This window comes from Fusarium falciforme, chromosome 3 (genome assembly GCF_026873545.1).
Source record: "Fusarium falciforme chromosome 3, complete sequence".
Lineage (NCBI taxonomy): Eukaryota > Fungi > Ascomycota > Sordariomycetes > Hypocreales > Nectriaceae > Fusarium > Fusarium falciforme.
This window is the reverse complement of record NC_070546.1, coordinates 2,425,032-2,438,146: the sequence shown is the minus strand read 5'-3', so window position 1 is coordinate 2,438,146 and position 13,115 is coordinate 2,425,032. Positions and strand designations below refer to the sequence as shown.

Here is a 13,115-nt window from a genome sequence, read left to right as displayed (position 1 = left end):
CAGTGGCATAGACTGGGCGAAGCCATCTCACCCACTCGGTTCAAGCATCTAGGCTCGTGACGCAAGCTCCCGTCTTCCTGATGTTGCAATGAATGTCTTTGTTGTTTTGGCCCTTTACTGGGCACAAGTAGAGGTTTTGGTTTCAGAGGTCTGCTCCCAAGGCGTTGTATCTGCCCAGTGGCTTTTGGCCCTTTGCGTTGTCAAGCTGGGCTGGAAGAACTTCAGCCTCCACAAGAACAGAAGAGGTGGAGCCAATGACCCTTCCGTGTACATCAACAGCCTCGGCTGCGACACTAGCAATGTTCTTGGTTGTCACAAGGCTGGTTTCGAAGCTGGTCCGCTTTACCTCGCCAAGGAAGTCTCGAGAGCCATACTCGTCAGTGACGGCGTAGAACCTCCACAAAGCCGTCTCGGTGTCCCCGTTCCAAGAAACATACACATTGGTGCCCTCCTTTCCTTGGAGTGCCACAATGGCGGGCGTCTCGTTGGGAATGCCAGTCCAGTTGTACCTGAAAGCTCTGTAATTCTCAGCACCGACGCCAAGGAAGCCCGAGTCCACGTAGGCATGGAAGATGGGCGTGCCGTCGGCTATAAACTCAGTCAGAGCTCCCTCAGATCCCCAATTGACGAGGACGTTTCCGCCAGGAAGAACCTGTGTGCTGCCCTGCGACTTGGAAAGGAGGTCGTCAGGGGGAAAGTAGCCCGCAACCAGCTCGGCTGTCCACAAGGTTGTGTTGAGCCGGAGAATCTTGCCACTGCTCGTAGGCGCCGTATGAACCTCTGAACCTCCGCTATGCTCGGTACCATGTGCGCTGTTATCATACAGGCTGATGACTTCGACGTCCCCTTCTTGGGAGAGCCAGCGGGCGTGGTGCTGGAAGCAGAACTTGGCGTCGTCAGGGACGGAAAAGTCGGAGCGCTTTCCATGAAGGCGCCAGATGATGGAGCCATCAGTGCCGTTGATCTTGTGAATGGCGCAAGCGTCCCGGGCTGAGATGAGGTAGTTGCCCTCGGCGTCCTTGTCGACGCTGTTGATGTGGAAGTAGTCCCAGGCGTCGGAGCTGTTGTAGCCAGAGCCGGCTTGGCCGGGGTTGATGGGGAGTACTGCTTCTGTCAAAGGTTAGTATCAGAAAGGTGTTTTTTGCACAAAATGGTGAAATACCGTCTGGTTGTACGTGGTCGAGACTGGACCACTCAAATAGGAGTTTGCCTGTGGCAATGTCAAGCTCTATAGTTGAGTTAATACAAACAGAGACCAGGCTTTTAGCAGTTGGTGCAAACCTTGAATGATGGCATTCACAATCCACTGCTGCTCAGGACTAGCGCCCCATTTCTGAAGATCTCGAGGCACAGGCTGATAGATCTGGATAAGGCCAGTCTCCTCGTTGGCGATATGGAACTCGTGCTTGTCCACCAACTTGTGGTTCCCAGCACGCAGCTCACGGATCGTCTCATAATGCTGGTCCACAATGGTGATGTGCCCATGGCCATGGCCGTACCCGGCGTTGTGATCACCCTCAAAGCTGAAGAGGATGTCCTTTCCCTTCCAGCGCCCGGCTTGGAAGTTGGTGGCCCAAATACTGTAGAGACCATAGCCAGACCAGACAAGGTCCCCGTTGTCCCTGAAGATGTAAGGACCTGCCTGGCGCGGACCATGTTGTTCAGTAGGGGTATCTGGGTAGCCAGCAAAGGGGGCCACAAAAAGATAACCCGGTTCGACCTTGTCCGTGGCAGGAATGGTGATGTTGAGACGAGGGGGTGCCAGGTCAGGACGAGAGTGAAACTGCCAGTCAGCCATGGCAAGAGGGGCCATAGCCAGAGAAGCGGCCATCATATGAGCAATAGAGCGCTTCATGTTGGAGATGAAGAAGCGTTGCTAGCAGCGTCAGCGGCCCGGATCTCCATCTCGTCCAAGAAAAGGTACATTCACCTTGATGCAGCCTACGAGCCCAAAGTCCACCACTAGTTTTCAGATTGAAGTCAAGAAAGTAAGCAAAATGTTGGAATTGCAAGCTTGAATAAGTTGTGTGAGATGTAGTTCTCACTGGCATTGTGGCGATATATAAGTCTGCAAGAGGGCAATGTCGCCGTTATACACAATGCAGCACGCCATTGCTTAGCCAAGGACATCATTGGACAATTGAGAGATCAACAAGCGGGGGAAGATCGCCATTCTTGGTGAGGGAATAAATATTAAGTTCTGTGCCAATGCTTGAGATGATGCATTGCGTGATTCCATGCAAGCTGTATGACGACAAAGGAGACTACGTTGAGATGCACAGGCTCTGTGACGTGTCGAGGTGAGGTTGGGCTGGTCAAGTTCTTGCATGAGACCCAAGAGGTGCTTGGTAATGTCACCATTACATCGTCTTGCTTTCCAAAGTAGTGAGATAGACGCATCAGTTCAGATTCGGATTCAACCAAGGGTAGCCATCCCCAACTGCTGGCTTCAGTCAATGTTTGATATGACTGTTGGCGAAATCAATTCATATTTACCAAGATGGAATTGTCCCCAAATAGCTACCGTAGATGCTCAATTGGGTCAATTGACCATCACTCATACAGTAGCATCACCGACATCCGAGTTGATGCAGTAGTACAGTATCGTCTTGGCATCCCTGTTTCGGAGGGTCCACCGGTTCTCGGAACCTCGAATACGTGATTCGGACAAGAGATTTCGACATGTGCTAACAGTAGAGTCACACCGATCTATCAATTCATTACCGATGACCCGTTAAATGCCCCACGGTTCTCGGCATTGAGTGTCTAGGTTTTAGTCGCACGCACAAGTTTGATGTGAGAGTTATCAAGTCCACAAGCTTGTCTCAACCTAACTATACGATATACTGTTACAATCCTAACGTTCAGTCTCGTTTCTCGAGAAGAAGAAAAAAAATCACTATCTCGTCATGAGAAGCTCTTCTCCTTCACCTGGGGTCTTGAGCCCTGCAGACGACGTCGAGGCCCGCGAGGATCAGCCCCTCCTCCGCGCCCCGGATGAGGACTCATGGAAACCCCCACGGGGCTTCATCTGGATCCAACTGGCCATCATGTCCAATGTGTTTCTCTACGGACTTGATAGTACTATCACCGCCGCAACATACGCCGTCATCAGCTCCGAGTTTGACGCCGCCAACACGGCATCGTGGTTGACCACGTCGTATCTCGTCACCAGCACTGCCTTCCAACCTCTATACGGAAGGGTTTCTGATATTTTTGGTCGTCGCCTGTGCTTCTTCATCTCAACCATCACCTTTGCTGTCGGATGTCTTGGGTGCGGTGTGGCCAACAATGTGGTTTTTCTTAACTGCATGCGGGCGCTGACGGGCTTTGGCGGTGGAGGATTGATGACTATGGGTGAGTCTATGAATTGAACATGCCTGATAACATGGAGACTAACACTCTGTAGCTACCATAGTCAATTCAGACATGATCCCATTTCGGAAGCGTGGAATGTACCAAGCCCTTCAAAATGGCATCTTCGGCTTCGGAGCCATCGCCGGGGCTTCTTTCGGAGGCTCGATTGCAGACCACATTGGTTGGCGATGGTGTTTCCTCCTCCAAGTCCCAGTGTCCATCGTGGCATTTGTGATTGGGGCTCTCGTTGTCGCCAACCAGCCTGGAGGTTTCTCTCTCGACAGCGGACTGGGTGCCGTCTGGAAGAGGGTCGACTTCTCTGGTTCACTGCTGCTAGTAGTTGCCGTCTCGGTCCAGCTTGTTGGCCTGAGCCTTGGAGGCAATGAATTGCCCTGGACTAGTCCCTGGGTGATTGGCTCATTGGCTGGGAGTATTGCTCTCTTCGCTTCGTTTCTCCTCGTTGAAGCGAGGACGAGTGCCATCCCGGTGATCCCTCTCCGTTTACTTCAAGGGAGACTACCAATAGCAACGCAGGCCGCAAACGTGTGTGCCGGTATGGCCGCTTACGGTGTGAGTAGGAGTTATTTAGGTACCTTTATTCTCACTAACTTGTTGTTCAGTATCTCTTCATGCTCCCACTCTTCTTCCAAGTCGTCCTACTCGACTCGGCCACCACGGCCGGCGCTCGGCTCGCGATCCCTTCGCTTGCCACGCCGATTGGCGGTGTTATCGCTGGCATCATCATGTCTCGCTGGGGCAGGCTGATTGCTCTTGTCCGCACTGGGGCTCTACTCATGGTAGTGGGCAACGCTCTGGTGACTTCGTTGGGGTTCGAGGACTCCACGTGGAAGTACTTTGTGTTTGTCTTTCCTGCAAACCTTGGCCAGGGCATCATTTACCCTGGTATTCTCTTTACCTCTCTTGCCTCTTTTGACCATGCCGGTAAGCATACCGTTCTCAGCAAAGCTTCAATTGAGCTAACAGGGCACGCCTAGACCATGCAGTCACCGCCTCAACTGTATATCTCATCCGCTCCCTAGGAACCGTTTGGGGTGTTTCAGTCACCTCGGCCATTGTGCAAACTACGCTCAGCGTCCGGTTGCCGGACGCACTGAGCGAGGTATCAGATAAATGGAGAGTACGCCCTTTTTCTTTTCATGTCAACTAAGCCGGTAGCGTGTGTAAATGCTGATCACTGTGTTCCTAGATCATCGATCAAATCCGACACTCGGTCGACTCTATCCGCCACCTCCCGCCCGATATTCAGCTCAAGGCACGTCTTGTCTATTATGATGGTCTCAAGTACGCTTTCGGAGCTTCGACTGCAGTGGCTTTGCTTGGATTCTGCGCTGCTTTGATTGCCAGCGGAACTGGCCTTCGAACCACCCACAAGTAACATGGTATTCCGGGAGACTTCTTGTTAGAACCCTGGCCGATTCATGTGGTGACAACCCTTAACGAGGATCACCATCATAGAACGCCCGAGTGCATGCTCTGGTTTATGGCTCCTATCAACTAGGGCTACAAAAGGTGTAGAAATACATAGTTGAAAGTTACTCAGACTCGAAACACCCCCGTTCAATAAACGTGCTGCTTCCCAGAAATATCAGTAATGTGCTAAACTGGGCACTGTCACTTCAAGACAATCAAAAAGATCGGTGGTCCTCAAATCTGTGAGAGACAAAAGGTGAGGAGGGCAAAAAGAGTGGTTCCGCCCGGGATCGAACCGGGGACCTTCTCGGTGTTAACGAGATGCCATAACCAACTAGACCACGGAACCTGAGTTGGTTGCTTGATGGAAAACGAGACGGTTTGAGAACTCATCAAGTGGGAGAATACTAAGATGTGACGAGGGGGAGTGGAAGATGAGATTGTGATATCGGCAGCAGATGTAAGAGATGCTGCTTGGTGTTGCTGAACAATTAGTGGGGCGGGACTTGTCCCAAGTAAACCTCATCCTAAGGTTTAGGATGACAACTCCTGGCAGCTGGAAGGTGCGAAGATCGAGCAGAACTTAGACCTGGGCTCGAAGGACATAGCCACCAGGACCAAGGGTTCAATAAATAGAATCATTTAGTATTTTTATGCATGAATAACTGGGTTTCCAAAAGAAGGGAGTTATGTCTTTCTCTTGGTTAATTGAGTTGACAATAGTGAGGCAAATGCATTATCCACGCCGAATTCAGGTCCCAGTCGCTCCTGCCTCAACTGCCAGCTGCTTGACACTGACGGCCAGCTGCCAAAACTCGCCTCCCATGAGCCTCGTTCGCACTTGATCGTGACGCGTGACATTTTTTACTCGTTCCCTTTTCGCGTTTCCCCTCTCCTCCTCTTCAATCGTCTTCTCCGAAAACCTCACGCCAGCATCCTCCAGCATCCTCCAGCATCACGACCAGCATCTCGTCGGGGCATCGGCCAAGGGGTTCGATAGAACCACGCTGACGAGCTCCGGTTTCTCTTTACTTATCTATATTCTCGGGAAGCTTCTTCAGGTACTCAAGGATTCGAATGAGCAAGGCAGAGCACCATGTTCTATAGCCACGAGAGTGTGTCCGCTCAGTATCCCTCGCCCTCAACCTACTGCTAACTCGCTTCTTAGTTCTCAGCAACACCCAGTATGGGGTTGCTACCATCTGGTTTACATTCTCTATTCTCCTCTCCTTGATTTCCACTGACCTTTTCTCAGGCTGGTGGCCACGGTCGGCAACACGAATCAGAAGAAGGTGACCAGAAAGGCCATTCAAGAGGTCGACGTCCCCAAGGCATGCGAGACCATCATCCATCCCGGAGCCCCTCTGGCTCTGCGTCTTCAAGGCAATCTTCTCTATGGGGTCTCTTGCGTGTTTGCCCAGCAGTGTCGTTACGTTCTTTCAGACGCTGAGAAGACCCAGGCCGACATGATGACCTTCTTTCGAGTCATGCAAACAAATGAAACGGACCCGCGTGCAGGCAAGACCAAGTAAGCTGCCATTTATTCCCATCTCTCAAGCTTTACTAACCGTTCAAGGCGTCACAATATCACTCTGCAGGATGACCCGAACTTCGACCCTTCCAACAGCGTGCCAAACCCTGATCTGCTCACCAGCGCCAACGACTTGGTCCTTTTTTCGAACAAGTTCTCTTCTCAGCACAATGTCTCCCAGATGACTCCTTTGACTCAAGTCACAGGCTCCTCAGGCAGAAATCATTCACTGCTGGGCTTCGACCTCCCGCAGTCTTCGCATTCGGGAGGCAGTTACCGTCTTCCCACTGACCTCAACCAAGACTCTCCTTTTGCGAAGCCCTTCAACCCGCAGGATCCTTTGGCGGACTTCAGCCCCTTCGGTGGAGATGAGCTTGAGGGCCTCCCTGGTGTCTTCCTCAACTTCGACGCCGACGGCAACCTCGTTGGCCTTGGCGAGCCTGAGCCGGAGCTCCCGCCTCTTCCTGGGTTCGACCTTCAACCTCAGGACAACATCGCTGGCCCTGGTCCTGAGAAGGAGCAGGTCGGTGGCGAAAACGTGGTCATCATGGGAGAAGATGTACTGCCTGATGCGGAACCCTTTCCCAAGCGTCGCCGTGCTGAAAAGTCCACCTCCTCAGTTGTTCCAACCACCGAATCGGTTGAGACCGAGCAGGCCCAGGCCCCTGCTCGTCGGAGAAGACGTCGCAAGCTGTGTCGCATGGTTGATCAGAGAGACTATGTCCCCTCGGCAGAGGTTCGCAGCTGGTCTGTCAACTATCTTGCAAACATGGAGGCAAGCCGAAAGCCAATCCCGACAACGACTGTAACTCAAGCACGAAAGAATGCCAAGGCTTTACTCTTTGGCAACGGCATTGCAGGCGTTGGGAGAACTCTCGCAGGGTTCAATCATCCACTTGTAGAGGACTTTTCTGGCATATCGCTTCTGGCCCGTCTTCAGGGCAACGAGCCTGAGCAGGAAGAGGAGCCCAAGACCCGTGGACGACGTCGTGTTTCTGCCGAAGCCTTCGAAGAAAACCAGGGTGATGAAAGACGTGTTCGCCAAAAAACGGATGATGGTGCTGAGATGGGGCGCGGTCTGGGTGACGGTATGGGTGCAATCATTCCCGGCGACGACATGGCCCCTGAGATGGGCATGGAGGTTGTTCAAGCTCTCGAGGATCGACACTCTTCCTCCATGGCTCCCTGGAGTCGCCCTCCCTCTGTTGCCCCCGGTTCATCCATCCGAGGACACGGAAGTGTGCAGAAGAATATTCCTGCCCCCAGCCCTCTCCTTGGCCGTGGAAGTGCCGTTCGCTCTATTGAACGTTGGAGCGATCTTCCCGGTCTGCCTTATGGTTCTGATGACTTCCCACAGCTTCACTCTCAGCACGATACCATCGGGCACGACGGCTTTCTGGATGGTCTGGATTTCCCTGCTGGCAACGACACACAGAACACTACACAGGGTCTCGACAATTCTGCCCTTGATTTCCTCGGTTATGCTACAGTTCAAGCCCAGGCCAAGGGCTATACCCGCTCTCGCGATCGGGTCGACCGCCGCTGGATTAACTTTGACACCCTCACCGACGAGCTTGAGGACCCAGCCAGCGCGAGGAAGTTCATCTCGGAGGCTTTCATGCATGTCCTGACCCTTGCAACCAAGAGCGCCCTCGCTGTCGAACAGGATGGCATCGCCGAGAATCAACCCTTTGGCACGATTCGCATCGGGTTGACTCTTCCTGAGCAGGACGATGACATGGTCGATGAACTGGCCTAGATTTCTTTTCGAACTCCGGGATATACCTCATTCTTTTCTATTTTTGTTTTCATCTGCGACAAACTGCCGGGACTGGCGAATATACGACGTTGATGGGATATGTCTCTGCGGAATATCATGACATGGGCTGGGCTGCTTTGATTTTCGGGTAACAAATGGGAATGTTTTTTTGGGGTTTTAAGACTGCTTCGGGTTGCAGCAATATGGGGAATATCGGGAACAAGTTGCCTAGGGAAACGGCCAAAGAATACAGATACCAACCGGTGGGATCAGCTCAAGTGGGCGATTTGGGGTCATGGGACAATCAGGTAACAGGTAAAATAGACAGCATTCAAGTGCGTGGGCAGAAGGCAAGCAAGATAGCCTTCATGATCAACCATCATTCACATCGAGAGAGGAATTAAAGTCATATTATTTCATTATGCGTTCAGACATTATCTAATCGTAAGCATCGTCATCATCTCCGCCTTCTCGATCCTCAAACCTCATGTACTCGGTCTCGTCCTGACCGGAACTACCTGTGACCAACTCCCAGGCCTGTTGAACAGAGTCCAGTAAGGAATCATCGAAAGCAAGGCTCGACAGAGAGGATGAAAAGGTAGCAACACTGCCGTCTACGTTCAAGGAGCTAGCACCAACACTTTGCTCATAGTACAGCTGGTAGATGCAAAGAGGGACTTCTTGGCCGTCTGCCACAGTAGCGAGAAGCGACGACAAGGCCTTTTCGAGGACGATCTTGGCCGACGATGTACGAACGGTGCTCAAGTAGAGAACATCTAATATCATTCGTTAGTGTCATGTAATGCAGGCATGTACAGCAAACAAAGACTGAGGTGTGAGGTGTGTATCAGGTTGTCAGAGATAATGATCGTCAATGAAATTCAGACAATGTAGATAAGTATTCGGTATGTGAATCATCATAACACCAAAGCAAGCGCAGGACAGAACAGGAAGAAAGGTGAAACTCACATTGTCCAGTAGGGCACTCCCCTGTGTCGCTCGAGTGCACCATTGCATAGACTGGATACTCTGAGGGTTTTCCATCCTCGTCAGAGATTGAGCCAGTTGGGAAGGCAACGACTGCAACAGCTGGCGTGGGAGCACCCTCAGTCAGCAGCTCAAAGAGAGCTGACAAGTCTGATTTGGTCACCGCGGTGACCCTGCTGATCCGACGGTCTTCTGGGTCCGATTCCTCGTTGCCTTGAACCACCAGCTTGGCCTTCACCTCGATATCGTTAGTAAACGTGAGCGCCAATGACGCATCCGCCTGATCAGACTGTGGCTTCTGCAAATCCCGAATGCCGGAGCCCAGCATGTAGACTGCACCGCCGACAGCAGCAGCCCGGCAGCCCACTTGAGCTACCTCTGAGAGGCCACCCCATTTGGGGTAGACGGCAGCGAAGCCTGGCCCGAAGACACCCATAGATGTCAGGTGGCGGCTGATGGTCGCAAGGCCGTCTTTGACCGAGATGTTCCCGTCATGACTCAAGGTCAGTGTAACGACGTAGGACTGGAGTTTGGCATCAAGTTTGAACTCGGACGCCAAAAACTCTGCCAAGCGCTCGTCTGCGCGAGGCCCCCACACATCGGTCTGAGGTTCCGACTCATAGTCAAGCACAAACTTGAGGAACTTCATCAGGGACCGCTTGGACCGGGCCGGTATAGATGTGTTTGAGAAAACATCTTCTCGGGTCGAGGGGATCCTGCTGAGCGAAGGGGTCGGGGAAGATTCTGAGGGTGGTTGGTAGATGTAGAAGGATCCGACGGCGAGGAACTCGATCTGACGAAACGCTTTCGAGTCGACCAGCTGCGTCACTAGCTTCGATCGCGAGTGTATCAGCTGCGGCGCCAGGGCCAAGCTGTAAGCTCGTGCCGAAGTTGGACTGTCGGCATCGTGCTTGACCTCTGCGGCAGCGAACAGTTTCCTGTCGTCGGAAGAGCTGTGCTTCTCAGCCCACTCGTCCGCCTCTTGGAGACTGAAAGCCGCCTCGCAGCCCCCGTAGTAGTCGTTGGGATCGACGTGGAGTATGTTTTTGCCTGAACGCGACAAAGCTCTTCGAGCAACGAAGGCTGGGTCAGTCTGATCAAGGCACACGACAGTCTCGACGATGGAATCCAAAGCTTACAGGGCGAGTAGGGACTGCTGTAGCCCAGTGCCGCTGATCACTACATCCCACAGGGTGTCTGAGAGGGATTCCATGGTGAGGGAGAATGAAGATGAAGGAAGAAGGAAGTTGAGTCTGACTTTTATTTGCGACGCGGAGATTTGAAGGCCGAGGTGGGGCTGGGTTCGGTTGCGTGGTCCGTGCGCGGAACCTCAATTCAACTGAAATTGACGTCGGATTTTCTCTTCTCTTTTTTTTCTTCTCATCATCCGCTCAGCCCTCTATACAATGTCTACCTCCTCTGGCGGAACATTGTCTGCGGCGTGAGTAGTTTCATTACTACTCACTTTTCTGAGTGGTAGAGCAATTTGTCTGCCAGTATCTACTGCCCTAGAATAAAGTCTGAAAGGGTGGTTCGAATGGTTTGACACATTTCTTCACCAGAACCAAGCATGAAGTGCCGAAGCTGTAGATCTTAACGGCTACTCTTAGTAGCCCGTGTTGCATTGTCATCTTTGTATTGGGGTATCATTTTTCTATGGCTGAGTGATTGCCGCGTTAACCCCCTCCCACCGCTTTGTTGCCCAACTCAAGAATTGCTTCGATGTGAGAAGCTGGGGAGTCAAGGCTGTGCCTCCATGCTTCGAGATGGACAAGATCCTCATATCCCCATCCTTGCAGTCCACCACAATAGTCACGCTCTCGTCGCAGAGCGACTCTTCCAGCCTGTCAGGGTCGGCGAGCATCCAGAATTTGCCGTCGGTGGGTCGGTCCGTCTCCTTGCCAGTGAAAACAGCTGCGGTGCAAGCAACTGGGATACTGGTGATGGTGAGGGGAATCGGGTCTTTTCGAGTGCAGACAATCATTTCTCGGTCCGCATCGTATCGTGCTCTCGGGAGCTTTGTGTCTCGTAGCGCAGCCAGCGTACCCGCCCAGGCAGCGTCGAATGGGTTCCCATCAAACGAGATGAAGAAAATATCGATGTAGAGTACCCAGTATGCCACAACAACCTTCTCCCCATCTTTCGTTTCCGGTTCGTCTTCTTCCATGCGATCCTCGTCGTCTGCTTCGAGGTTTTCGGCTGGCAGGGTGTGCCATATCCGCAGGTCTTCAGGCTTGATGACTTTGGAGCTGTGAAGGAGGGAGTAGACACGCGTGCTGAGAGTCTGTGCTAGTGTGCTCGGCGGACCGCCTGGAAGAAACTGGGGGGCGCAGCCTGTGGCAAGCTCGATGTTTGGGACCAGGAGATCATACTCCTTCAGCTCGGTCTCGGTGTTGGAGGCACGATAGCTCGGGATGTTGGAGGTCAGGATTGTCTCGCCTCGAACACCGCAGATGACAGTGGTGTCACCCATCCGTACGAGGGAGCTTCCGTGTGCATGCGACAAGCTTGACGCGTTCACTGATGGGATGCGGACATCGGTCGGGGCCCGACGATTGCTTCGAGCTGGGGCTGCATCGTCGGAGGGATCAAGGTTGGCAAGCAAGTAAGGATGGGGGGAAAGCTTCGCAAAGGTGGCGCGAGAGAGCCCAGAAGTATGAGACATGTTGAAAGCAACTGTCCCTTTGGGCGACGGGACTTGCGTGTGGTTGCGATCGAATGGTTTTGGAGAAAGCTCAATATCTTTGACAATTGAGGATGATGAAAAGTTGGAAACAATGGCAGCCTCGTGGGGTTGATTGGTGGGTTTGGGGGAAGCTTTGGCCAATCGTGCCGAAGCGGGGTACGAGGCTGAACTTGAATCTCCAAATCTCAGATTTGCATCGATAATGTAGGGTAACTAGACCAATTTTCACATGTTGACGCCGAATTGCGCTTGCTGCCGTCCCTGGCACTATAACACTGGATATTATTGACTCGGCTGGAGAAGCGCGAATCGGGTTCTCTGCGATATAATACACAGATTCCGAATCTAGAGTGATGTGGGTTGTGCTAAAGTGTGATGTCTAGTGTCACCAAGCGGCTTGGTAACAGCTTGGAACGTATCAATCAGATATTACCATCGGGTGTATAATTGACCATAAACTTGTAAGCGCGTGACAGCAAACCCTTGACTCGCACGACTCTACGGATACGCATGTCAATACCACACCAGACGACGGATAGCCCGGATATGTCATCACATAGGATTCACATCCAAGCAACGATCAACCTTAGTGCACCGGTCTGTTGGTTGGTGACCGGCATAATGACCGGAACATTCAGCGCTCAGCAGCAGAAAACCTCGACTGGAAGGAATGACAGAGCTGCGAGAAGAGACGTCGAGCTATAGAGGGGGCGGGGAAAAGACCAGGGAACATAGGGTCTTTTGTTTTGTTGGTCCTATGCTGCATCGGCCGCCGTCCCGCTTCGGACCGCAGCGAAGGTGCATGGCAGGCGAGTTATCACCAACAGACTTGAGGAACATGTCGTGCGACATGGTGAGAGTCTTTGTGCATCGAACGATGAACGGGTGGCCGGATGATTCCTGACCCCTTTCGAGCACCAAATCCCCGAGACAAGCAGCGAACTCCCGTCGAATGAGGCCAACCGCCCGTCGATGAAGAAAAAGCAAGCGGAACGGTGCACGAATCGACGACGCACGCGATTAAACCCCCGGCAAAGCCCTCACGGGCCGCAGCGAATGGCGAGTCGCCTGTTGCCGCCCGCTCGACAAGCCATGGCACATCCGCAAGGGTCGTCACGGCGTCTCTGGGCCAATCAGAGGCTCTCATAGCCTCATCACCGCTTTGCATCTCGGAGCTCCACCCTGATCCTGCACCCTCTTCCTCCGCCATCCCATCCGGCCCCCAACAGCTTCCAACCGCAATCGACCTGTCCTGAATGAAAAGGCGACGGACGCATGGACCGCAGCAAGTGCCAGGAACCCTGTGCTTGGATGCACCTGCGCATCCAATCCCGCCATGTTCTCAGACGCTCATCTTCCGTGGC

At 52.8% G+C, this 13,115-nt stretch overlaps 5 protein-coding genes across 5 annotated transcripts; 2 read left to right on the top strand and 3 right to left on the bottom strand.

Moving 5' to 3' along the window:
- Positions 1-142: 142 nt before the first annotated feature.
- NCS54_00405400 (Hypothetical protein) lies at positions 143-1,855 on the bottom strand (the record flags this gene model as incomplete). The annotated part of the gene is made up of 3 exons (XM_053149604.1): positions 143-1,110; positions 1,163-1,228; positions 1,282-1,855. 3 exons carry the CDS (start codon positions 1,853-1,855, stop codon positions 143-145), a joined length of 1,608 nt encoding a protein of 535 aa, XP_053005579.1.
- A 1,054-nt stretch (positions 1,856-2,909) lies between these two features.
- Positions 2,910-4,753, top strand: NCS54_00405300 (MFS domain-containing protein; the record flags this gene model as incomplete). Its single annotated transcript, XM_053149603.1, has 5 exons — positions 2,910-3,357; positions 3,410-3,927; positions 3,978-4,299; positions 4,353-4,495; positions 4,565-4,753. 5 exons carry the CDS (start codon positions 2,910-2,912, stop codon positions 4,751-4,753), a joined length of 1,620 nt encoding a protein of 539 aa, XP_053005578.1.
- A 1,131-nt stretch (positions 4,754-5,884) lies between these two features.
- NCS54_00405200 (Rad21-Rec8-N domain-containing protein) lies at positions 5,885-8,078 on the top strand (the record flags this gene model as incomplete). The annotated part of the gene is made up of 4 exons (XM_053149602.1): positions 5,885-5,903; positions 5,957-5,993; positions 6,044-6,316; positions 6,365-8,078. 4 exons carry the CDS (start codon positions 5,885-5,887, stop codon positions 8,076-8,078), a joined length of 2,043 nt encoding a protein of 680 aa, XP_053005577.1.
- A 438-nt stretch (positions 8,079-8,516) lies between these two features.
- Positions 8,517-10,278, bottom strand: NCS54_00405100 (Rab proteins geranylgeranyltransferase; the record flags this gene model as incomplete). The annotated part of the gene is made up of 3 exons (XM_053149601.1): positions 8,517-8,854; positions 9,048-10,132; positions 10,205-10,278. 3 exons carry the CDS (start codon positions 10,276-10,278, stop codon positions 8,517-8,519), a joined length of 1,497 nt encoding a protein of 498 aa, XP_053005576.1.
- Positions 10,279-10,719: 441 nt separating this feature from the next.
- NCS54_00405000 (Ribosomal RNA-processing protein 43) lies at positions 10,720-11,730 on the bottom strand (the record flags this gene model as incomplete). Its single annotated transcript, XM_053149600.1, has 1 exon — positions 10,720-11,730. The coding sequence occupies one exon, from the start codon at positions 11,728-11,730 to the stop codon at positions 10,720-10,722; it is 1,011 nt and encodes a 336-aa protein (XP_053005575.1).
- Between the last annotated feature and the right edge of the window lie 1,385 nt (positions 11,731-13,115).